This window comes from Amphiura filiformis, chromosome 16 (genome assembly GCF_039555335.1).
Source record: "Amphiura filiformis chromosome 16, Afil_fr2py, whole genome shotgun sequence".
Taxonomy (NCBI): Eukaryota; Metazoa; Echinodermata; class Ophiuroidea; order Amphilepidida; family Amphiuridae; genus Amphiura; species Amphiura filiformis.
Window position 1 is genome coordinate 18,746,163 of NC_092643.1, and position 26,528 is coordinate 18,772,690.

Below are 26,528 nucleotides of genomic sequence, written 5' to 3' on the forward strand. Positions count from 1 at the left end.
AAATACCGTGTCTTGAGGATGTTTTCTTTTATATTTCACAATTCATACTCTATACAAGAACAAAAAAATAGTTATAAAATAAAATAACAAACCATATACTTACACATTACAAGAGTTTTATTTACACAATTATTAAAGAGTTTTTTAACTTTGGCTGGTGTGCAGAAAATACTACATCAAATTGCATGATAATGGGCTGTTCCCTTTAAAACCCACATTACCCCTGTGGAAGATTTTGGAAATATCTTCCACAGAGGGAGTATGAATTTCAAATGGAATGAGCACATTAGGAGGTAGCTCCAGTTGAATTTTATACACCCTCTCAGAAAGATTCAACATGAATCTTCCCCTGAGGGACGATTAGTTTCAAATGGAGGCTGCAAATGTGTTCATTCCATTTGAAATTCATATTCCCTCTGTGGAAGATATTTCCAAAATCTTCCACAGGGGAGTGTGGATTTTAAATGGTATATCCCAATAGCTCAGTTATTTCAATAAACTTCTTTGTACCACTTCTTATATCACAGTTTTATTATATTTTCAGGTAAAATGTCCATAGAATGACAAAATCATCAGCAAGTCGAAACCTAGTCTTGCAACTTCTAGTATACAATACTTCCATGCAGTCGTACAAATTTATCGATAACTTAGTGGCTAAAACACAGCCAGACCCTAATTATTGGGACTTTATATGGCATTTTCAGGTGTTTTTCTGCTGCCTCAGATGTCACATTTTCCGTTCTATGTTGCGACTTTTTACAGCTACAGAAAATTTATCACTGCGTCCATTGGTTTCAACGGAAAAACACCAGCACAACATCAGACTATATACTAGCCTTTAGGAGGACACCACAATAGAGCACCATGACAGAGCTAGAGTATGATTGGGTTTTCTATACATTTATGGCAGTGAGCTTCAAATGTGGGGTGGTGAGACAAACAAAGTATTTAAGTAAAAATCCAACGCAAACAGACAAACTCCTAATGCTTTGAATGCAATGAGGAAAAATTCTTGCATATTCATAAAGGCCGATTGTTCTATCACCTGTGTATACTGTATAACAAATCATGCACTGCGCTGTGCGCCTTGGTTTTTATGCGATATATGTCGCTACTGTGCTTTGAAAATATGACGAAACAGATGTAGAGTGGGTGTAGAAATATCATCCCTCACATGCAGCAATTGGCTCTCATTACCAGTTGAGAGGGATCAGTGGGTTGTGACATTGGACAAAATTTTGACAAGTGATCAGATTTTCCAGAAATGGCCTATTCCAGTTGAAATCCACACACCCCCTGTAAAAGACATGACATTGATCTTCCATACAGGGAGTGTAAATTTCAAATGGGGTTACCTGAATGGCTGACTTAGAGAGGTGTATGGACTTCAACGGGAATAGCCCAATGGATTGGCATTTCACAATAAAGTTGGGAATCCCTGATTTTGAAGCACACAGTGACGAGTGGATATCAGCAATTTATTTTCTCCATGATTTCACTTGAGGTAGCTATTAAGGACTGACTGAGAAAGAACCCTAGTTTATGAAACTGGCTGAAAGTATAATGTTGTCAACATGGATAAGTACTAAGGACTGCAACCCACTGAGTCTGACTGCGTTTAACACATGGCATATACAATAAGACAGAATTTACAAAATCAACAAAAAATACATCATTTTCAGGAGACTTTTAAATCAGAACTCAATTAAGTACATTATTTGAATCAATCACTACAATTGCTGGGCACAGAGAACAGCACTTGTTTGCCTTTTTAGTGTGTACCCTGCGTAAACTGGGAAGTGGGGTTCTGATCGAATCACAACATGGAAAAGCTTGAAACATTGATGCTTCATTCGCTAACCAAGCCATGTGTGACCCCAAGTTTTTAACGCAACAAACAGGACCCACAAGGCGATCGTCTGTGGTAGCAACTGTAGTTTCATGTCTTCTTCGTGCTAGCATTTCATGTGATATAAAAGGCTTTTGTGGTTTTTCGTTTCAAGTTACAAATTTACATGAAAAAATAGATTGGAAAGCACTTGACAAGTCCAACACACATGTTATCCCAATGGAGTCATATTATGCTGCATATCTGGTAATAATCAACACAAATGCTAGATTTATACAACCCATGAACTGTGTGAAATGGACTCATCCATTTCAAGACCACAATCACCCAGTGGACGATTTAATATCTTCCACAGGGGGAGTATGGATTCCCAATGGAATTAGCACATTAACCAACTCTATTTGCAACTCGAACTACCTTTGTAGTAGAATCAGATTGAATCTTTCTCAAATGAAGCTGATTTATGTGTTCATTCTATTTGAAATACATACTCCCCCTGTGGAAGTTATTTTTAGCATCTTCCACAGGGGCATTGTGGATTGTACATGGAATAGCCCACTCATGTTACAATTCTTACAAATAATAAGTAGAGCAGGAGTGTAGAAAGCAAACTAAGAAGCCGGGGAAATTTGGTAATTAAAATATGGTGCAATATTTTGGCGGTGTGAAGTTTCGCGACGAAACAAGTCCTGAACAGTTCGCATGCTCGTGGTTTTAAACTACACATTAAAGCCTATGGATCAAATACATTTTCTTGGGCTTTCAAATGTGCGATTCTGAAATTAACAGTGATAAGCGCTAAACTTAAAGCTACAAATCTCCCCGCAATGCAGTGGTCAGTGAAACAATTGATTTTATCCTTGCATGTGTGGTTGTCGAATTCAGACTGTACTCAGGGTGCAAACCGCGGGTACAAACCCAAGAAGTCAACTTTGCAATCAAACCTAAGGAGCTAAGATGTTACTCTGGATGTTAAGCGTTTAAAATCGAATTTAAAAGACAAGATTGGTGCCCATGCATTAGGCTATTCCAGTTGAAATCCTTACACCCCCTATGGAAGACACATGTGGCATTAATCTTCCACTCAGAGAGTGTGTATTTTCAATAGGAGTCGCCTATTCAGGTAAACCCATTTGAAATTCACATTTTTTCTGTGGAAGATTAAGGTCATGTCTTCCAGAAGGGGTGTATGGATTTTAACTGTAGTCCATTTCATTGTCTCGTACAGCATCCTAGCCCTGATCCTTGCATCATTTTGCCAATGTCATCATATATTAACTTATCAATTAAATTCAAACAGCTTTATATTTTTTTAGTTTATAAGGCGTATATCCAATCATCATTTAAGTGAGAGCAAATTAGCCTTGTCTGAAGACTTCAATGAGAGTGTCATACAGCCATATTCTGGGAGCTTTCGCAGGAGTCTTCACACAAGGCTAATTTTGCTTAACATGGAAATATAGCCGTATTTTGCAGTGGTCTCTCTATAAAGATTTGGTGTGTTTTGGTGTGAAACAATTGACAGAAATGCACAAAATAAATATAACCTTCAAGCCTATCATCGTTGGGTAAGAAAAACCTCCATTGTGCTTGTGGCCCTTGAACATGTTTAAAATAAAACGGCCCAAGAGATTGCATAGGAGATTTTACTGTAAACATGTTCAGGGGCCAATGACACACAGGATGTTTTTCCTGCCCAACGACGCTATGTGTGACGGCATTCAGGTGGATTGCACACTGTGATGGATCGCCCGCAAGATTGAGCAGGAATAACAATTTAAAAAAAAAAAAAAAAAAAAATTAAAATTCAGATGTAGGTCTTATGACACTGGCAGTTCAACAAACTAAATCAAGTGTGAAAAAAAGAGAAGAAAAAAACATTCCGTTAAGTGTATGTACATTGCAAGAAGTTGAAGTCAAAGCAAAGACAAATTTGTAATTTGATTTCTTTTTGGTAGAAACTATTGGTGGGTTATGGGAAAGAACTGGTAGCCATCCCTCTGATGATGTTCAATTCTGAATCTTGATCTCTTGTGTTGCTGTCTGTTGCCCCCGTCGTAAAAGCACGTATCTCGCCACCTATTTGTCTCCCTTTATAACAACTGCTTGGTGGCGGTGTCAGCGATGCTGCTTCTGTCGATGTGGGAATTATACAGGATCTGACTTAGTCAAACTGGAGGCTCCTGCAAAACAAAAAGAAAAACTCTATCTTTAGCAATGTGCATGTATTTCTTATTCAAATATTGTACTGGCATATTTTGGTTAGTCCACGCCTGAGAGTATTTTGGATGATCCTTCATGTAAATAAATTGTGTGTAAGCTAATCCTAACCCTGACCCATTCCCTACCCCTAATTTTGTGTAAAATTACACTAAGGAATAATCTGAATTTCCCAAATAGTTTGGATTCTCTTTGGGATACCATTAAGGTGGTACTACACCCCCTGATAAATTTTGTGACTAATTTTGCATTTTTCTCAAAAAATAACTACACACTGGTAACAAAAGTTATGTATATTATAGGGGCAAGGAATCCAATTACTTCACTGAAATTTCAGTGATTCAAGACAAGTGGTTCATTATATATGTTAACAAATGTGTTACATTCAATCTGTACCTCTTTTCTTATCATAAATAACATACCGCTTGTCTCGAGTCCATGAAATTCCAGTGCAGTAACTGGATTCCTTGCACTATAATATACATAACTTTTGTTACCAGTGTGTTATTATTTTTGGAGAAAAATGCAAAAATAGTCACAAATTTATCAAGGGGTTTTGTACCACCTTAATGTAACTAAGTTAATGACATTGAACCCATACCTACCAACAATTGAAAGTCCGAAATCTGAACACCCAAGAGCCCCATCATGGTCCAGGGGTATTGTCCAAAGAACCCCTGGTTATCAATTTGGAAAAGAACAAATAAATGTTATTTTAACATCAGAAACTGTAATTATTTTTCACATGTTACAAAAATTTCAAGCATTTAGTCATTTTTCTTTAACCTAAATTGTGTGTTCTTTTGAAAGAAATGATTGACTGGAACTTTCAAAAACAGATTAAATATGAACAGTTGGCAGGCATGATGTAAACCATATGATAAAAATAAATATGCTTCTGCCATTTTTGTGAAGTTGACAAATTATGTCACAGAAATTTTGTTGATTCACAACAACCTAAACAGTTTAACACACTTGTAAACAATTGTCTAGTTTGACACTGCTGGGGGCATGGCAAATGCCACCCAATAAGAACCCAAAAATCTGCAATCTTTTTAAATGATTTTGCGCCCCCCCCCCATTCACTTTGCTCCCCATACCACTTCCCTCCGCAAAAAAGCAGAGGTAAATTCTGGTGTCGCCAGTGAGTTTACAACAGAGTTGATTGTTAGATTGTATTGTTTGTCACATCCCAATGACCCTTCCGGCATTCACATTATAGCTGTTTAATCTAATCTATTTTCATATTCTGAAACCATGTGTTGAAAAGATCCTATCACATACGTGTCTGAAATTCGGGCATACACATTATTGCTGTTTAACGTTATCTTTCTACAAATTCCGAAACCATGTGTTGAACAGATCGTAATCACTATCTTATCTGAAATGGTGAACTTTAAAAGACGATTATCTCTTCAAGAAATCAGTACGTACCAGTTCTGTGTAACCTGCAGCATAAGGTGATAAACTTGCAAAGTATCGTACATCTCTGTCCTCATCGTTCTGTAGTTGTTGCAAGGCTTGCATCAGCTGCTCATGGTATGCATTATCTCTACACCGAAAATATTCTGTCAAAACAACGGGAATTTAAAGTGGACATGGTAAGATTCAACATCCTGTATAGTTAACATCCTGTATGGTATTGGGCAAGCTGGTTAGAATAAAAGATGGGCAAATCGCAGCTTTCAGTACTAGCCCATTATAGACTATTTGGATTTCTTGAGACAGTGGCAGCAGTACTTTGTTGCAGTTACTTCGCGAGTGTACAGATGCACCGTCTTTGATCTTGCATGTAAACTATAGGATGTTTAAAGACATTCCCATAACCCAATGAGGTTTCTGACCTTCGTATGTCTGAAATTGTACACATGTGGCAAAGTTGGCCATACCTTGCATTGGGATTGTGTGCAAATATGTGGTTTTTTCATCCTTCTATTTAACATTCAAAACATTGAGAATAAAATTAATGCAGTGTGGCAATATGAATGTTATCTATAAGAAAATCAAATTTAATTTGATAAGTCTCGACTATTAACTTATTGGCTGCAATTTTAAAATCACCATTTTGTGTGTGTGTGCTAATGGGGACTTTGCCTTTAAGATTAGGTTATATTGATCAAATTTCCCAATCATAGTGCATTGTAGGAATGCCTTTAAGCCTCCTCTGCATGTAAACATGCTAGTTATTAGAGTCAACATGTCTGATTTAATACCATTTCCCCCGAGCATGCACTGATGTCACTGTCTCGATAAAGCCAAATAGAAGTTGGAAATACATTGGACCAAGTCATAATGCAGCACCCCACTATGTCCATACTATTTTTGTTTTATCTTGGCGAGGTAGTGACGTCAATGCATTGAGGCATGAGGGTGCATGCCAATGATTTGAAGCTGCTCTCAATGATAAGTGAACTGATATGAAAATGGTACGGTGGCTCAGTGGTTACGGCCTTGGACTCATAATCTGAGAGCTTGCTCGACGTGCGTGGGTTCGATTCCCCCTCCCATCACCGTGTTGTGCCCTTGGGCAAGGCGCTTTGCCTCGCTTGCCTCACCCCACCCAGGTGCAATGGGAAGCTGTTAGGGGTAGTCACAGTCCTTGTACTGATGGACCCTGCGCCACTTGTAGGCTGCAAACGTGGTTCCGACATATTCTAATGACGGCGGAATAAATGTGAAGCACTTTGAGGCTGTTTACGGCATAAAGCGCTATATAAATATCTACATTTATTTATTTATTTTTTAAAGGTGGGTGACCTGACTGACAGCATTGTCCAACCACTTCACCATATCAAAACTGAGAAAATCTGAAGGAGGCTTTTATTATTCTCATAACCCTAATAAAATTTCAGGACTGACGCTTTTCCTTTGTGGGGTATGAACAAACATATGGTACTGGTAGCCTCATGGTCAGAATTTTGTTTCACAGTGCGAGAATCAATCTTGATTCTTGCAGAATAACTTAGTGAGAATCATTTGATTCTTGCAAATCTGTTCACAAGAATATTTGCGAGAAACGATTCTTGGATTCTCACAGACTCTGCAGCCTCATCCCCCCATGGTGGTATACCACCCATACTGTTCTGTGGACATTGTGATGCACATTGTAGCTTCTATTCAAACCACTGGAGCTTTCAAACATTGAAACCAGACTGTTTTGGTGGTAGGTCTCCATGAACGGCGGAAAACCATCCTGTGCAAAAATTGGACATTTAAACAAACTTGAATGTTAATGCATCAGCAACTGGTCCATCCTATGTTAACAGGGCAAGTTGTTAAGAATTCTAAGACATGAAATTTGGGATTTAAGCCCTTTAGAAATCCTTACCTATAGGCAGGACATATTGCGTGAGTGTCTTCGATAACGTGATCTTCACATTTGGTATACTGTCGTCTGTTAACTCTAGAAGACTGGGTAAGAAATGCTGGGCAAACATCTCTGGATCCATTGACTGCTCATCCAGAAGCTTCTGACAAAGATGCACATACCTATATGAGGAAGACAAATAGCAAAGACTGAATAAGAATCAGATAACAACAAGATGGGTTTGAGCATAAAGATACCCCTGCAAGCGCTATCAGGCATGAGAATGGCTTTTTGAAAACTGCCTGAAAAAGTGCATGAATTTGGCCTAATATAAGGCTGACAAAAAATTAGATAGGCATATATTTGGACAATGCAAAAGCCTAAAATTCTCATGCCTGCACTATAATCCCCTTCAGAGATCAACAGGGAATGTTGCGTCTGACGTTAGGATAGAGGCGCACAGTGATTGGTTTGCTGACCTGCACAGTGCAGCATATTTTGTCCGTTTGACAAGATTACCAGATGCAGTATTAAGAGTTTATCTCAGGAGATAATTATAGGATCTCAATTAATATGCATATCTGTCAGCACACAGTTAACTCCCCAAGAAATTTTTACATATGTGACCCGCTCTGACGAAACCCGCCACAAGTCGCACTCAGCCATTTCGAGATACAGCGAGTCAAAGTTGGGAAAGGGGTGAAAAACCCTGCAGATTTTGTTTTTCAGTTTTTATTATTTTTTGATTCCTTAATATGTTTACTTTAACCTACCATTGAAAACAACATTTTCTTTTACGTCTAAAGCACCCAAATCTAGCATTTTCTGAGCCAAACCAAGTCCTTTACATTTTTCTTGCATTTGCCTTTTCTTTATGTGTTGCTTCCCCCCTTCCCATTGAAAGACCGTAGAATGAGGACCATATGTCCCAGAAACACAATTTTCGGTATCAAATGAAAGCTCAAGACCTATACTAAATGATGACATCAAAAACTCAATTTTCAAAATTAGTGACTTATGTCTGGTTTTGTGGGAGCAGGTCACATATTACATAGACTGACCTTTGAATATCTTGGGCATAAAAACTCATTCTCAGCAACTTAGAGGTCAAATATTTGATGATTCTAGTTAAATGGAGGTTTCAGAACTGTGCCACTGGTTATGGATTTGTTCACTTTTTTTTAAAAAGAATGTGTCAAAAAGTTCTTGGGAAGGGTTGTTGAAACCATAAACAGTGTATATAAAAAGAAGTTACAATTATAGCAATATAACAACTTACGTTTGCCTGCCAAACCAGCGAGGACTGTGAGCAAATTTGGTGATGATATCGTTGACAAAACCTCTTTGCAGTGTGGCATTGTTAGTAACATTAACTTTCTTAAATATAACACCAAGCTGTGAATAAGAAAAATATACAAAAGAAAATCATGTTAGACCTGTAACTCAATAAGGTACAAAATCAAGATTTAAAATTTTGAAAAATCCTGGCGAGCGAGATTAAAACTTTGAATAATTATGGCGAGCGAGATATGATTTTGAGTTAACAATTTTTCATGTACTTGCCACATAGTTTAGTGCTTAAATAGCCCTATACTCTGATCAGCTTATAATATGCGGGACTCACAACATCGTGGATTGATATGAGAATAGCATACAAACAGCCTGCTTGGCGCACCGCCTACGTGAACTGCGCTTTGCTTGCCTGACGCGTGCTTTTGTGAACTTATGCAGGGGTAGTTATGACTTTATTGATGCGCACAGTAACAAAAACTGAATAATTCTCGCCTATTTTGAGCTGATCATAGTATAATTACTCCTTTTCCAGTTCTGATAAGCCCAAGTTTTAAAGCACTTGAGAAATAATAAAGTGCAGAATTACCAAAAACCCTAAATATATGTTACAAGCAAGATTTAACATTAACACTATGGTTTCAAATCTAAAGCAACCATATTTTATCCTTTGCTAAATAGGTAATGATTACTTCTAAATCCTGATGTGGGGCACACACTGACAAAAGTCCATCATGCTGCGCCGATTGAGTAAATGTATCTTCTCATCACCAAGTTAATATTGCACTAGTAGCAGATGCCTGCAGAGCCATTTCAATATTCTGAACTGATATACTAGCTAGTACTACATGGGTTGTTAGTGACGGAATGTACCTCAACGAACAGGGCACATCCAGATCTTGTAAAATATGTTGATTTCTTAATCATCAACCCATGCTTGGCCAGTCTATTCTCAAAATGAAAATAAAGGGAACCTGAATTCTGCCAATTGGAGAGATAACAAGAAGAGGCATAACCCACCCTTTCCCTCTGCGTAGACTACTGATTAGTAGCGGGACTTAAGCATTTTCATAAGCAATGATTAATTTCTGACTTACCAATTTATAGGCAGTAAATCTGACATCTGCTACTCTATCTCCAGCTAGAGTTAGCGCAATGGGAAATAAATGTTCACACACATCACTCGGGTCAAACAGGTCACATAGTAACACAAGCTGTCTGTAAGAGCCAACGAGAAAACGAACACAGAGAATTAGTAAGACAAGCCGCTTTGTATCTTTGACAAGCTGCAAGGGTCTAAATCAGCATTAGACATTTTAGTACATTCACACCAAACTTTGGAGTAAATTGTTTGAGAGTATAAGTAAGCATGACGCATATTTCAAGCAGACACCCTCCTGTACAGAGAGTATTCATCTGGGGTCCATTTCACTAAACTTTTAACCCTTCGTAAATCAAATAACCATTTGTAAAGTTACGAATACCCAATACTAGACGTAACTTTACGAAGGGTCCCTGTAGAAAATCCCGAAGGATACCATTCGTAAGTAAGTAAGTTTAGTGAAATGGAACTTACGACTGGTTGTAAGTTACAAATGATTTAAAGACTTACAAAGCTTTGTCAAGTTTAGTGAAATGGACCCCTGGAGTCTTGCACAAACAATAGAGGTTGTCATTGTGACGTCAAAACCGCCATCTTGTGGGTACGGAGTGCCTTGTTGCTAAGATCACCGCGTTGACGCTTGACTGAAGAGGTGTGTCACGTGCTGCGACTTCCGCGTAATCGGGGGCGTAATGTCTAATGCAGAACGGCAGTACCCACAAGATGGCGGATCCCGCGGAAAATGCTTACGGCCTCTATATTACAATATTTTAATATTCAAAGTATCATATACCAAGAAATCAACTGAAAACCCATCCATCTCTGGTTCTTTGCGAGTTGACCTAAATTCAACTGCCTGCTATGGCCTGCATGCTTGTGATTAACTGACACAACAATGGCCACAATGATGTTTTCTTTAATTTGAGATATCAATGATGGCAAATGATGCAGAAATCACCAATGGCAGATAAGCATTCAAATGTTGCAACCCATGATGTGTTTGTACAAAATGTACACATCATGCATGTCATGAGTTTTCACTTTCCGTCAACATGGTCAACGTTTACCGCAACAAGCTCCATTGTCTGGGGCACTCACTCAGTCACCGTGATTGAACATGTTGAATAAGGTTACTGTCATTTCTGCATCACTTGCTGTCATAGATATTTCATTCAAATGAAAGAAAACATCCCTGCGGTCATTATGGTCACCTCGACCCACACTTTGGCTTCAAGGGCATGATTCATGGAACTGCTACCTTATTTATCGTGCTGACTGTTTACCAGCTAAAGCATTTTCCACCCTGATATGGCAGTGACGTCAGTGCGCATTTCATTGGGCACAGCTACAAATCGCTAGTGTTCACTCAAAGCGCTGGCGTACACACGCATGCCCCTGAAGATGCCACATCAAGGTGGAAAATGCTTTAGTTGCCTTCCTCATGGTGCAACCAGATGTCAATGTCACCAAAACATTGCTGCAAGAGCAACTGGTTAGTATGCTATAGCTGTGTTTTTGTTGATCAGACTTGGAAGAAGAAGGGTTTAAATTACAAAGCTGTTACCCATCAGATCCTTGGCGAGCAAGCCACCTAGCTATCTCCATTTGACAATAATATCTTTTTTTGATAAATCATGCCATAAACACCTCATATCTCTTGGCGGAATGAACCAAAATGGTACTTGTTTTTAAGTTTTCTGTACTGTGCCTTGCCAAGTGAAGTCAGTGATGTCAGCGCAAATTTCTTTCGTTTCAAAAGCACCGTCTTACATACGCGTGCAATTAATGGCATCTCATAGATAGACGCACATAACTGCCTCGCTGCTACTGACTGCACCGGACAAATGCACTATAGTAAATCCATAAACTAACAATAAACAGATGGTGCACCAACTGGCAAAGTCCCAATGCTTTGTATTGGATGAGGGCTCTTGCATATTCATGAGGGCAGATCATTCTGTCGTCCATCTCGCAACAACTTATGCACAGCATTGCATGCCTTCCTGTTTATGCAAATGATGTAAAGACTGCACTATAAAACACATGCAGTAACATGCGCAGAATAGGTGTAGCGTTTTTGTCTCTTGCACTTCATGGGATGATTGGCCGTCTTTACCAGATGATGCTGGACTTCGCATGTTGGGGTGCTGTCTGTATCTTATTACTTAATGAATAATAACTGCTACTTACTCTGCAAGTTCTAGCCTAAACCTCCAGTTGCGTTGATTGTCAGTCGTTAGGAAGTCAGTCATTCTGGTTAGATACTGTCTTCTTAGCTCTGGTTTCAACAACTGAACAAAAGAGAGAGAGAGAGAGTGAATATAAGTAATCACATTCAACAGAGATGTAACATAGGTACTTGTCCAATTCCTGATAATCAAACATTTATGGGGGCTCGTCCGGGTAATAGGCTTTGGAGTATCACACAGTATTTTACCATAGCAGAACTTGCCGTTGTCAAAAATGAGCTTGGTATTATTAATCATGCACTTGCGGCTTTCTTGTATTCAACCGATGCACAATTTACATGAGAGACAAACCTTTTTTTTCTACCTTATCGGGAAAATCACATTGCACAGAGATCATATCATAATTTATGCGGACTAGACAAACACAGACTGAATACAAAGTTTGTCATATCAGCCTACGGCAAAATGATACAGAGATGTACTACTGTAGCCAGGGTTATTTTATTGTGTGCAATTTTTAAATACTATGCTTGTTTATGATATTGAGTTTCTTACATACATATCTGAACATAAAAGAATCCATTCACACATGCTTTTTTTTCCTCGCTGCAGCTGCACTGAGCGTAAAAAATTTAGCCACGTGCAAACACAGCAAGAGTATAAATGTATGCTTTTGTGCGATTTTATTTACATGATAACACCCCCTCTTGTAAATGCCGCCAAGTGTGGAGGTGTGTGTATATTCCAACTGGGGAGATTCACACACCCACATTCAAACTGGGGAGATTTTTTTACACAAATCTCACAGCAACCGCCATACTGTGGAGGTTGCTCTAATCAGAAAATGACAGGTGGTATACCCCCTCTATGGCCCAAAAACCCCATTTTTGAGCTTATCTTCAACTGTGGAGCTCCACGGTTGTTAGCAGACTCCACAGTGTGAATGTGACAAGACACACACACCTCCACAGTTGGAGGCATTTACAAACGCACTTACCTTAGTAAAATCAGCAAAGTGTTTCAATACACCTATTCTAACTTCATCTAGATCTCTTAAAAACCCATTAAAGATTGGTACTAGATCCAATGTGGTGATCTCGTCCCCTAGTATGAGCGCCATCTCGTGGATAGAAAACGCCAAAGTACGGCGGACCTTCCACTGTTAAGACACAACAAAAGCGAATGTTTTAAACTTCCTGTTAAGCTGTGCAAGAAAGTAAATCTTTATTTTCAGCGACAACATGGGAAACAGGGCCCTTGTAGTGATCAATAAAGGGCAATTCCAGTTGAAATCCATACACCCCAATGGAAAACACAACCTTTCCCACACAAGTGGTGTAGATTTCGAATGGAATCACCCATACAGATAACGCCATTTGAAATTCACTCTCCCTGTGTGGAATATTTATATCTTATCTTCCATAGGGGGTGTATGAATTTCAAACAAGTTAGCATCCAGGCCCTTATGTCGATCACGGTGCAGCTTATTTAAAACAATGAAATTAAAGTCAAAATTGGGGATTAACACACATAAACAACATTAATCATTCAGGGCAGGGTAAGTATATCTTTATCTTTGAGCAAATATATCTTTGTTTTCATGTCATCAACAAAAAAAAAATATAATTATATAAAATTTGTGACTATGAATTTAATGTCTTTTACAGAATTCATTAAATATAGTTGATTCATTCATACACATTCAAGAGATTAAGATCAGTAAATAATGGTCTGCTACGGGCCTAAAACTAATTATTACATATTCCTAACAGCACATTTTAAAAATTCGACCTAGATTTATTTTATCTGAAGTCAAAATCACAATTGTATGCCAGAGGGTTTAAATGGTAATTTTATTTAAATATTTGATGCAATTTTGTTACAAAATGCCGATGCATTGAAAAGGGCATGCTTAGCAGCTGTCACTTGAAAATGTGATTTACTTGTTAAAAGTTACTCACTTATGGCACGGACATTGATACATTTTGGTTACTTTTCCATGAAACAAATTACGAGGGGGCATTTATTAGAGGGGGGAGCATTTATTACTGCCCATGGACAGGTGCCACATTAAAATGTTTTGCGGAATCCTTAAAAGTGTACTACTAACTGTCCAGCACATACTATTTTGCGCACGCTTGATGTCGCATGCAACTACGGTAGGACTAAGCTTAAAAAGGATCTGGCAAAACATTTCAGCGTGCCGATACAAGGGTAAGCTTTTGAGACCCATGCAAGTTTTTTTAGGGCTCAACCGATATGGCATTTGACTACCGATCCAATATCGATGTTGCAATATCGGTAAAAAAATAAATAATAAAATTTGATCCCCCCCCCCAAATCACTGAACCTTTTTTTTACCAATATCCGATCCGATACCTATATCGCAAATATCGGATTGATACCGATACGAAACCGATTATCGGTTGAGTCCTAGTTTTTTTCCTTACCTGCATATCTGATGCTAATGTGTCATACACTAGTTTAAGACATTTCCAGTTGTGTCTGCCCAGCGTCAGGGCCACACCGGGAAGACTGAAGGCACAATGACAGGCAATCTCGGAATCCACTGTCGTCGCTCGGCTGGGATCGGTCATTGATAGGTACAGGTCTAACAATTCCACCGGGATAACATCCTGGAAATGGAAGGGAGCAACAGAAAAAGTTAGTCGATGTTCATTTTTACAGGGCACCAGGGTTTACTTTAACGCACAAAACACGCATATTTACGCGCTTCACGCACTTTGCAGACCCTTCAAATCCCGGAGTTCAAAGTCCAACACGTATAAAATCTTGAAAACGTCGCGCTCAAATATTACAAGATTTGAATATAGAAACACCCAATATTGTTAAAAACGGTTTTCCAAAATAAAAAAACACCCCTTGGGCAATGTTTTGGACCCCTTCAGAGTAAAAATTCACAATTGAAAGGGTCCAACAAATTTGAAAATACCCCTTCAGCAAAATACTTATACCCTGCAGGGCACTAAAATGATGGAGCAACTTTGTCTTGGCCATGATTCAGACCTGAAACTGACTTTTTGTGAATAAAGCTGAAAAACAAAGTGAAATTGTGATAAAATACTTCAAATTGGACTGAAAATAAAGAAAACATGCAAATTTGATAAAGCTGAAATCTGCTAAAAAGCTGCAAAGTTTTAGGTCCGATGATTATCCCAATCTAAGATTGTAAAACATTTTTGCCTGTCAAATTATAGCAGATAATTCTACTGATAGATGAGATCTTACTATTTAGGAAAACCCCTGATGCAAATGAATTAAACTGGACCTTCCTCTCGATTTGAGTCTTTCAACTACTGATACATGTATCAAATTCCCACCTACCTGAAATAATGACTGTTCATCCTCATCTGAATCTTCCTCCTGCGGTGGCCGATTCGCACCATTCCCAGACCACTCCTCCTCAACGATACCATTCACAAAAGTCAGCGTTTTCTCATCTAGCCGCTGACCAATGACCTGTGTGCTGCCAATTTGTGGGGCAGTCTCTGTTAAGTCATTTGCCTCATTGACGGCCGCCTTGAGCACTTTCCCGTTTCCGTTCTCACTGGCGGCATCGTCGTTGGCAAGTTCGGACCTTTCCGGTTTCTCTGGGGGCGTGACACCTTCTTGTTTTTCATCTAAATTTATACTAGATATGGTAGTCACTAAATCTTTGATGTCTTCATTCAAATTTTGCTCTACAGCAGTGGCATCACCACCACCCCCATTAACTTGATTGCTATCAGTGTTTTGTGATGCCTCTTCCGGCTTGGCATCAGCAGAGTCCGCAACAGGACTACTTATCCCTGAATCCGGCAGGGTACCTTCTTGTTGCGTGCCCCCGCCAGGACCTGTTGGAAGAGAGAGTTGTGTATTGCTTTCATTTGCTGCAGCATCTGATGGACGCTGTTCTCCTTCAGAGTCCGATCCTTCCGAGCTACTGCCATCTACCGCTATAACAGGCACTGGGTTCCTCCAAAACACAAAGGAATTAAATTCCGATTCCTCTTCTTTTCCTAAAGACACTTCCAGTTTGCCCACAGCTTCATATTCTTTCTCCTCAAACTCTCTTTTCAGTCTAGTGACACCGCTCTCCATGATCACATCTTCTTCGTTTGCTGGTACATCCTGACTTAGATGTACCTCTGCACTAGTCCTAGCGCTTTCGTCTACTTCCATGTCTTCCACGCTAGCTATTTGCACAGTCCCGTCTGCATTGTAGATTACTTGGATTCCAGAGATGGCTGGATCGGCAAACGTGGAGATGAAAGGACCTAAAGCTTGAAAGGCAGCCATTCGTACCTGCACACGAAAGAAAACAAGATGGCAATTACATTAATTGTTTGACAATGTTACCAGCTATATTTACTGCTTTGACAGCATGGTTTAAATCACGTTCATTTTATTTTTAAAATATTTACAGAACATAGTGAAGATCAAAACTTGCATAACAAGCATACACACTTGCTTACACATATGGGTTTTCATAATCAATCTTTTTCATATTATCTAGTATCTCTTTAACAGGAAGCTGCATTACATCTTTAACAAGAATTTTCAGCACTCAATCTTTTTCTCACCATCTATTAAACTTCCAAACAAGACTCTTACAATTTTGATCAATTTGTAGATGACTGACCCCTTTACATGCAAATGTAATACATGTAATGAGTTCCAATTTAATTCCATCCTCAAAGTTAAGCAACTCTACCAGTGACTCAAGTGTTTATTATAAGACCATTTCCGTAAATCCAAAAAGCGTAAGTTGCAATTTAAACCCCCCTAAAAATTTTTTAGGTGATCAGCGATTGTGTAGAAGCGATATTTCCTCCCCTACTACACGCCAATGACCAATGGGCCAAAAAATCTTGTTGTCAAGACCTCTTATCGGCCAATTGGTTTGATTGTTTATTACTCATGTGTTTACATGCACGCACATATAAGCTTGACGCACAGCACAGACTACAAAGTACTAAAAATTTACTTAAAATAGGTCACATAGTTCCACATGAGCAGTGGTGATGTTTGCACGAGCATAGTCAGGGCTTAATTTGCAAAATACTTCAAAGGTGAATTCCCATTTCTTAATAATAACAATACTTACCCATCTTGACTGGTCACATAAAAGTTTAACGAAAAGCGGTGAAAGTCGTATTTTGCGTACATCTCGTGTGACTGCCCACGAGACGGCCATGAAGCACTCTGCACATGCTTTACGTACACCCCACACACTGTCTTCACATAAGGCTTCAAATTTAGGTAACTGTTGGAAAAAGAAGTAAATTGTAAACAGTTGACATCTATGCCTAGATCTCGGAAAGCTGTAAGTTAATATTTTGGGCAAGTTGAAATCCTGGAATGCTGATTATTTTTATATGGCAATGAGGAACATCAAGACAAGAGGATCTGCAGCATGCTATTAATGGTGATTTATTAGCTCTGTACTGGGCAAGTAATTACAACTATTCTTTGATTTATGTGTATCTTTAATATTGTCAAGAGCAAGAAACTATCAATAAAATATACACAAGTACTGCAGTGCATTCAATAATGCCAACTATCATCTTGAGTTGCCATAACATCACTTAGCTAGCTTATTAAGCCATCTGTTATCAACATGTAGACTACTGGTTCAGCAAAGGTGTTCTGTACCTTGAACGTTTGGCACCGTGGACATGGAGCCACAAGAAAGCTGTTTGCTGTTGCCTTACATGCTTCTTGGCCACTCTTTGGGCTGATACAGTGACAACTCTGGCTTTTTTCACTGTAATCACATACATCAGTGCACTTAACATTTTGGTGGGTGGGATACATGCCACATTTTGGGCTGCCTGATACAGTGTGACAACACTGGCTTTATCAGCCAATCTGTGCATTGATCACATACTGGATCTCATTCTCACTGCTATACCATTTTTCACCCCGATGTTGCAGTGACGTCAGTGCGCAAACTGCGCATTTCATTGAGCGCCAGGGTTCGAATTCGTTTAAAAAATCAGGATACTTCCATATACTAAAGCACTATAAAAAGTGCTATACAAATGCAAAATTGGGTAGCAGTTACTTCAAAATGTGGAGCAAACTGCTATGCGATACAGCCGAATTCGAACCCTGTTGAGCGCAGCCCACAGAATTAGAGAAGGAGAACCGGGACTCCCTATACCGCCACGTACAGTCGCGCCATCAGCTATGGGGTGAAAATTGGGGGTATTCGGATCCTTGCTGACGGTGCGCGGAGACGAACGAAAACAATTCTGTGTCTCATCTGAAGCGTCTTGGTACTCGCGTGGAGGTTGCATCAAGTGCGTCTCTCAAATGCGCTTGCATGACAACGAAAGCCTCGAGCGCATTCCGAGGGAAACCGAATAACCCCAATTTTTGCTCCATGTCTGTATGAAGATGGCGGTCGAGTCCTGGTTCTCTGGTTTTAATTCTGTGGCGCAGCCTCAAATCGGTAGCGTTGACTCAAAGCACTGGTGCACACACTTTAAGACCCCGCATAGATGCGCGAGCGAAACAGATGCTTCAACGCGTTGACGTCACTTCCACGTCAGGGTGCAAAATGGCATAGAAAGCTACCAATGACACGGCCTTACAATGCAGTGCAGCTCTAGCCACACCTTTAGGTATAAACACAGCACCGGCTCCCATGCCCATCTGTGTATACTAATCACATACACATTATTCCCAGCTATTGCAAATATTGGGCTGCGAAAAAGCTTATGACACAGTCTTAGTGCAGCTCTTGTCACACCTTTTGGGCTGATACAGTGACAACACTGGCATCTTTGCCCATCTGCGTACTGATGCATTCATTGGCTCACTTGACTTAGTTATTCCTAATACAAGGCCATCAAAACATGACCAACCTAAATCCCTACATTTGGTTGTTGTTGTTGTTCAGTCTGCCTATTTAATTCACCATAGGGCGATCACAGTGAGCTAGAAAATTGATGACATACTTCTTGTTAGAGGGGGCAGCTGAGCATTTATTATTATTTTTCTCTGTTGAAAATGGAAAGTAATTAACCAGTGGAATCAATCTAGTCAACAAAGTTTAACAGTCTTTATAAAAGGAGAATTTTGGGAAAATGTTGGTCCTTCATTAAAGGGGGACTCTGGCAATCATAACATTATGCCTTATATGTTAGAAAAATAATTATCAAGCACGAATCACATTGTTTTATTTAAAACAAACTCATATTGACCATAAAAACGAATAAAAACAGTCGGCTCTCAACACGCGATATTCAAAATTCCCGCCCCGAAATTGTCTAAGTGCAATGACGTAATGGTTATTTGTGTTCAATTGTCGTCAGCCTTCATTGTATTACTGGGACGCCATTGCACTCGGCGCCGGGAATTTTGAATATCGCGTGTTGAGAAACGGATGTTTTTATTCGTTTTTATGGTCACTATGGGTTTGTTTTAAATAAAACCATGTGATTTGTGCTTGATAATTATTTTTCTAACATATAAGGAATAATGTTGTGATTGCCGGAGAATTCCTTTAAGAACCATAAGATATCTTACACATCCTACAATGCATTTCTTCCTGCAACATGTCAGTAGTGACAAAAAGTACCTCTAATCCCTAATTCCAAGATCTGGATGAGCTTTGTTAATTGAGGTATTTTTTGTCACTATCGACCCATGTTGCACTGAATAGGAAATCAGAACAGGGAAGAAATGCATTATGGGAAGTGTAAGATATCGTCTCTGATAAAGAACTACTGTAAAAATGGAAATTTTCACGCTACATTTATTTTCGCGTTCCAAGCTGCTACCACGAAAATAACAAACGCGAAAATATATTTCTTTTGTGTATAGGCCAATATAAGGAAACTTAGGGGCGCACCATTAGATTTCCAGGGGGGGGCATGGGAGTTTTTGAAAAAAAAAAAAAAAAACTTTGCCCACTAGTGAGAAAAAAAAACAAAAACTTTGCCTCACTGATGAGTAAAAAAATAAATTTCCCCCCCAACTTTGTATAAAATGTACATTAAAATTGAAAAAAATAACTTCGCCGCCAAAGGCGGCGAAAAAAAAATTTGGTGCTCTTGGAGGCAAAAAAAAAAAAAAATTCCATTTCAAGTAAGTAAAAAAAAAATTCTGCCTGACCCAAACTCCCATGCCCCCCCCTGAGAATCTAATGGTGCGTCCCTTAGAATCACAAATTTAAAAACGAGGGAAACCGTTCAAAATTGGTAAAACGCAAAAAATTAATCGTGCAATTTCCACTTTTACAGTATACTAGATAATTCATCCATATACACTAGGATCCACGACATGCTCATCTATCAGGGCACAGTTCTTTAACCCCAATACATTTGCACACTCATTGAATGACCTTTGACAATTCGGGTACAAAAACTCATATTCTGCAACTTGAGGTCAAATTTTGCACTATGATTGTTTCATTGAGGTTATATGCCATTGGAATGAGGCCATTGTGGTCCAAGATACCTACCAACATTTCTTCTGTAGCTTCTTCTCCAACCACATTGCATATATCTCCAAAATTGGCTGCACAAACCTACAGGAGAAAAAAAGCAAAACAAAGCACATAAATTATACCATGCCATAAAGAACGGCAATCAATTAGTCACTGCTACACTTAAACTCACTCATGCATATAGAGTCCAACCAGCTGCGTAGATTTTTTTACCACTTTTCTTATTTGAAACATATTCAATGTATTCCGTAAAAAATGATATATTGTACTTTTATTTCATTACATCATTAAATGAAATTTGTATAAATTTGGAAAATGCAAAAGGCGGTATAAGCTTCTACTGACAACTATGAATTCTACCACAATGATCCATAGGCATGCATAAATAAGTGTTTTTTCAGTAAGGAATGACATTGCCACATAACAATAGTATCAGTGTAAAAAGATTCTTTCAATCTGACATTTGTTTGTTTGTATCAAAAACCTCTCTTGAACATTTTCTTGATGTCACAGCATTTAGTTATATGGTTTCCTTCTTGATATCAACCTATTTGACGAATTATAAATTACATGTATCGCATATTTTGATATTATTTAACAAGACTGAAGAAAATCTAATTAGTCGTGAATTTTGTTGCTGTTAATATGAGACAAAATGCACGAAATGTTTTATAGCATAACCATACATATTTCTAAAGAACACATTTTGCAGCAATTTGTGAACAAGTCTGATTTCCCACACATATTGAAACTGAAACAGACTGAAATTGAATTCGTTCCTAATTCAATTCACAGACAAAGCAAGTGATACACGAATGCATCAAATAACACTATGAGGATAATCACAAAATAATCCAAATACGTAAGATTTTAATTGCTGCTAACAAACCCTTCTACTGCAGTGATTATCATATCCCCTACCCCTTCCAAATTGCTTAAGGGCTGGGGTATGAACGTTTGGGCAGTATTTATTTTGGGACATTGGAGCACATCAGACATATCGAATTGCATTCTGAATACTGAAGAATGTCATTCTGATATCAAATAATTTTGATTTTTGAAATTAGCAATTTAATACACATTTTATGGCAAATCATTAAAAATTGATATTTTTGATATTTAACAGTACTTGAAGTAAACTTTATAAATCTGATGATTTATACTTAAAGTGTATGTAGGTGGGATAAAAAGCCGACGTTCAATTGAAACTATTGACCTTTCGTATTAGATTGAAGATATGGATTTTTCCCCAAAACACCAAAAAAAGTAGGTCTTTTGGGAAAAAAAATCCATATCTTCAATATGAAAGGTCAAAATTTTCAATTGACCGTCCGGCATTTCCCCTGCTACATACACTTTAAGAATATATCATTAGATTTATATAATTTACTTCGAGGACTGCTATATATCAAAAATTTGAAAAATATCAAATTTTTATAATTTGTCATAAAATTTGTATTATATTGTGATTTTTAAAAAATGAAAATAATTTGATATCAGAAAGACATGCTTCGTATTCAGAATGCAATTCGATAGGTCTGAGGTGCTCTCATGTCCCACAAAAAATACTGTCGAAACGCAATAAACGCTCATTTTGGATCCCTTAAATAATTCTATTTTGCAAATTGATTTGAGCTCTTGCAACCGGCAACTATTCCAAGGGGGTAACAAACACTAGGACTCACATGTTCATCTATCAAGGCACAGTTCTTTAACACCAATACATTTGTACATTCATTGAATGACCTTAGAAATTTGCGTACAAAACCTCATACTCTGCAACTTGAGGTCAAATTTTGCACTATGAAAGTTAAATTACGGTTATTGAACTATGCCATTGGGATGAGGCCATTGTGGTCCATAGTGGCTCTTGCAACCTGCAATTACTATTCCAAGGGGGTAACAAAGCGAACATATCTATCAGGGCTGCAGCAAACCAACCAGTGCCTGCCTGCCCCCATTTCCTATGCATGCATATTAATTTTTCATAGCCAATTAAGCAGGATTCAATGAGCCATAAGCTGACTGCTCCATGGGCTGATTATGTACTTCCCAGATGTTTTGATCAATCTAAGATGGCACTAGGACCCACATCATGTTCATCTATCAGGCAAAGTTCTTTAACCCCCATACATTTTTATATTCTTTGAATGACCTTAGAAAATTTGGGTACAAAAACTCATACTCTGCAACTTGAGGTCAAAATTTGCAATATGAGTGTTTAATTGAGGTTATTGAACTATGCCATTGGGATGAGGCCATTGTGGTCCATAGTGTGGTCTATCGCCATAAGGATGCATCTTTAAGCCAAAACAACACAAGATGCATCATTTTGCTGCAGTAAGGCTGAAGAGTGATTCTATAACCATCAAATAATGATATCTATCCATGATGAGAAGGAGTAAGAAAAAATACTAATTTCTACCTAATTTATCCGGGAGAAGAAAGAATCTACCATATTCTACAGAATTTATGCTCTGGGCGGTTGAATAATCTGGAGGGGGCGCTTAAGCAAGTCATCTAGCTTAAGCTGGCAATTCACTATGTTTTTCACACACAAAAAATTACTAGCATTCCAAGTACTTGTCAATGTAAAATAATGAAACTGAACATGAACTTCATCCATGGCGTTGTCTTTTTTAAAGACATTTCTTGTTGTCTTGTCAAACTGGATATTTTCCTAATGTCCCTACGAAATTGAATTTCAGGATACCGATACAGAACATCACCTCAATGCAACCAAAATGTCAAGATAACGTTGCTGTGTTTCAACTGATATTTTTTGACCCAATTTCACACTGCAAGTCACTAGGATCCACAACATGCTCATATATCAATCAAGGCACAGTTCTTTAACCCCAATACATTTGCACATGCATTGAATGACTTTTGAAAATTTGGGTACAAAAATTCATACTCTGAAACTTGAGGTCAAATTTTGCACTATGATTGTTTAATTGAGGTTATTGATTGGGATGAGGCCATTGTGGTGCACTTGAACAGACAGAAGGCGCTTATTAGATTGAATACAGTAAACAACATTTGTTTTGTTATATACTTATTTGTTTTCTTGTACCCTATTGATTCCAATAAGCGCCCATACCCCAATAAGCGCCCACCCAAGGTATTTTCAAGTTGCTAAAGAGGGTACCATTATAAATGTTGAAGTGACTGATATAGACGTTGATACAGTAAAATAGCTTGAGGATTTGAAGTCATGTGTAAACTTGCAATACATTTACTGCATCAGAAAAGCTAGATTGTCTCGGGACCCTATTATAACGTAGATAAATTTGTTTAATAAACGGCCCTTACGAATAAGCCCCCACCCACCCAAAATGACTTTGTAAAGCGCCCTGTGCGCTTATTGGAATGAATACAGTACTTCAATCGGTAACATTTGCAAAACCCGAATTTATGTTATTAAAATAATTATGCACTCTCATAAGCTTGAGGGATTTTGTGCAGGCATCAGAACATTCATGAGAACGGGCACGAGGTATGCTACCTTTATTTTTGCAAAAATATTTTCTTTTGCTACTTTAGGAAACACAATTAGTCACATTCAAAATGGGATGGGCACCATAACAAGACTATTTTCAGGCATGAGATTGGGTTTGCTTGAAGAAACCTGAAGTAGAACAAAAAAGCTGAAAAACAGTGTGAAATTGGCAAAAAGACCCAAAATTTGGCTGAAAATAAATAAAAATGTGTAAATTTGAATTGTAAGAAAAGCTGAATCTCATGCCTGTATTATAAACAAGAGTTCATTGAAACAATTACATGATGATGAGGCAAGTTAATTTGATTGAAAAACTTAAAACAACAATTTGGTTTACATCTTGCTTTATTTTATCCAAGCATCTGTTTTAAAGTATTCTTTAACCATTTTATTTCAACTACGGTATGAGCGCACAATTCAAACTGCCGCATTATAACATTAGCTATTTAAAGCTATCATTTAAAACTTTAAAACACAGTCTGGTTAGTTTAGAAATTTGTATACATGGCAGAAATTCACCTTAGCCTAACAACAGATATATTACTGACATAATATTCACAGTGGGGACCATAGATACCACAATCGCACCAATAACGTGGCAGCTGTTGTTTTTCTGACTCCTTTTTTTGCTGCCAGCAGCCCGCTACAGACATGGTCAATTTTAACCTGGTTATTAAATTACGATTCTTCCTAACCGACCCTAATCGGGCTTTATTAGGTTATTAGGGGTGCTTTAACTCAATTACTCCAGGTTAGCGCACTAGCTACAGGAGATGCCATGTATTATTGAGAGGGCGGTCTCTATCAGCGGGCCACGTTGGGAATCGCGGCCAACGGTTGGCTGGGGATAGCGAGACAATCGGGGGATTTTCTAGCTGACTCGCACGTCTGCTGTTAATTGGATTTAATCATCATAAAATCGACACCTCTAGCACTGTGTGCTTTGCTGCGTATGCTACTTGAATGTGTGTTTTCAACCACAAAAACATCCAAGCGTTTTATTTCATTCTGATTAGTATGCAATCCCCGAATTCTTCTTCTTGTTTATAGAATTGTTACGCACAACCAAAGTTGATTTATTTTCCCAGGTCCTTTGCTCTGATTTTGCAATTCCGTTTTTGTTTCCATCTTCCTAACCACCTTTGCACCTGTTCAATAGCGGATGAAACTCTGTGTGTAATTTCCTGCTTTTGTTTTCACTCCATCCCTCTTCAAATTACTAAATTTTTCACTTACGATGGACATTATAATCATAGCAAAAATAATTTTTCTTCAACATACCATATGGTTTGATGCTCAAATATCATTTGAAACAACACAACCTTGAAAATCACCTCAAGTTTGATAATTACTCTTCCAAAAACACCGTTAAGGAACTCATCCACATTTTTGGCGGGAAAACTAAGCTGTCCAACCTCGTTAGCATGACTACAAAAATATGACTTGGTGACTTGAGGACATGTACAACCTTTGGCAGCGGTGGCGAGGTTTCCTATCATTGCTACCATCTACAAAGTCAACTATCCCTTATAATATAACACAAGTCGAGCCAATGAGATGAACCTCATTTACTTTAGGCGGGAAAAACCAAGACGTCCAACCTTGTTAGTTTGACTACTACCAAACGACCTAGAAGCAAAGGACAACGAAAAGTACCTCTGCAGTGGCGAGGTTTCCAATCGCGTCAAACGCCTACTTGAATCGGTAGGTCAGTCCCTGGCACGCCGCAGGGTTTCACATGATTAGACCTCCCCGATCTACAAGTTTCCACGCATGGGGCATATCCACGGCGTATCGGGTCTCCTCTGGCTGACATTTTCAAACAAACTACCTCAGTCAGTTTGCTTGCGAGTTTAATCTACTCAATGGTTTCACAATTTCACTTTGAATTGAAATTAATAAACTGAAGGACAGTAACTAGAGCTATTTTCATTGATAATTTCTGAGATCAGAGATAGCATAGATATTTATCAAGGTAAAGAAAGTCAACCAAATAAATTTGTAAGATGAAATGGAAGATAAAATAAAATATGAAATATTGCTTTTAAGTTCCAAATTCTGTTACTTCCTTTTTTATAAGAACTGACCATTACTCGATACCATCTCAATACCTTAGGATTAGCAGATAGGAAAAGATGAAGGATCAGATCACCCTGGGCAGATTTGTTGCTATTTCTCCATTTACGATCCTGCCCAAAAGTGTCTCTGTTCTATATACCACGTCACATATTCTTTAAGTCTTGGGGGAGGGGGAGTGGGGACTTGCAACTTATGAACCCTTTATCCAGGTAATGCCTTTCAACAACTGAATACATCATGCGATACGATCAAGGGGAATGAATGCCCCTATGTTGTTAATATTGATTTTGATTTATTGGCAAAATGGCGTTTAAATTCTTTTGTTTCTTATTGTTTTCAGTAATTGATAAATTGATTTGGTTTGCCTATACCTTCGCAACCAGCAGTTAAATTTTAACGGGGTTTGCATCAAAATGTAGCATTTTTGAAGAGCTAGTAATGGGTGTACAAAACATGAAATTGCATGTTCAACATCATGCCACATTTATCATTTTATATTTACTGAACAATATATTTGTCATGGACCCTGCCA

The 26,528-nt window shown here is 38.3% G+C and overlaps 1 protein-coding gene across 4 annotated transcripts in view; it reads right to left on the bottom strand.

The window, feature by feature from the left end:
* Positions 1–1,061: 1,061 nt before the first annotated feature.
* The window catches only part of LOC140135678 (serine/threonine-protein phosphatase 4 regulatory subunit 1-like), a 125,271-nt gene continuing 99,804 nt past the window's right edge, over positions 1,062–26,528 (bottom strand). For 3 of the 4 annotated variants that reach the window (XM_072157263.1, XM_072157262.1, XM_072157265.1), the window contains 12 exons: positions 20,431–20,496; positions 17,065–17,223; positions 15,303–16,262; positions 14,408–14,593; positions 12,955–13,116; positions 11,959–12,059; positions 9,764–9,884; positions 8,656–8,771; positions 7,398–7,558; positions 5,504–5,637; positions 4,675–4,746; positions 1,062–4,032 (listed from right to left, as the gene is read on the bottom strand). In XM_072157263.1, the coding sequence (XP_072013364.1) occupies positions 4,018–4,032; positions 4,675–4,746; positions 5,504–5,637; positions 7,398–7,558; positions 8,656–8,771; positions 9,764–9,884; positions 11,959–12,059; positions 12,955–13,116; positions 14,408–14,593; positions 15,303–16,262; positions 17,065–17,223; positions 20,431–20,496 (2,253 nt within the window). In that variant the 3' untranslated portion in view covers positions 1,062–4,017. The remainder of the gene's footprint in view (positions 4,033–4,674; positions 4,747–5,503; positions 5,638–7,397; positions 7,559–8,655; positions 8,772–9,763; positions 9,885–11,958; positions 12,060–12,954; positions 13,117–14,407; positions 14,594–15,302; positions 16,263–17,064; positions 17,224–20,430; positions 20,497–26,528) is intronic. The other variant, XM_072157264.1, reaches the window with a different exon arrangement.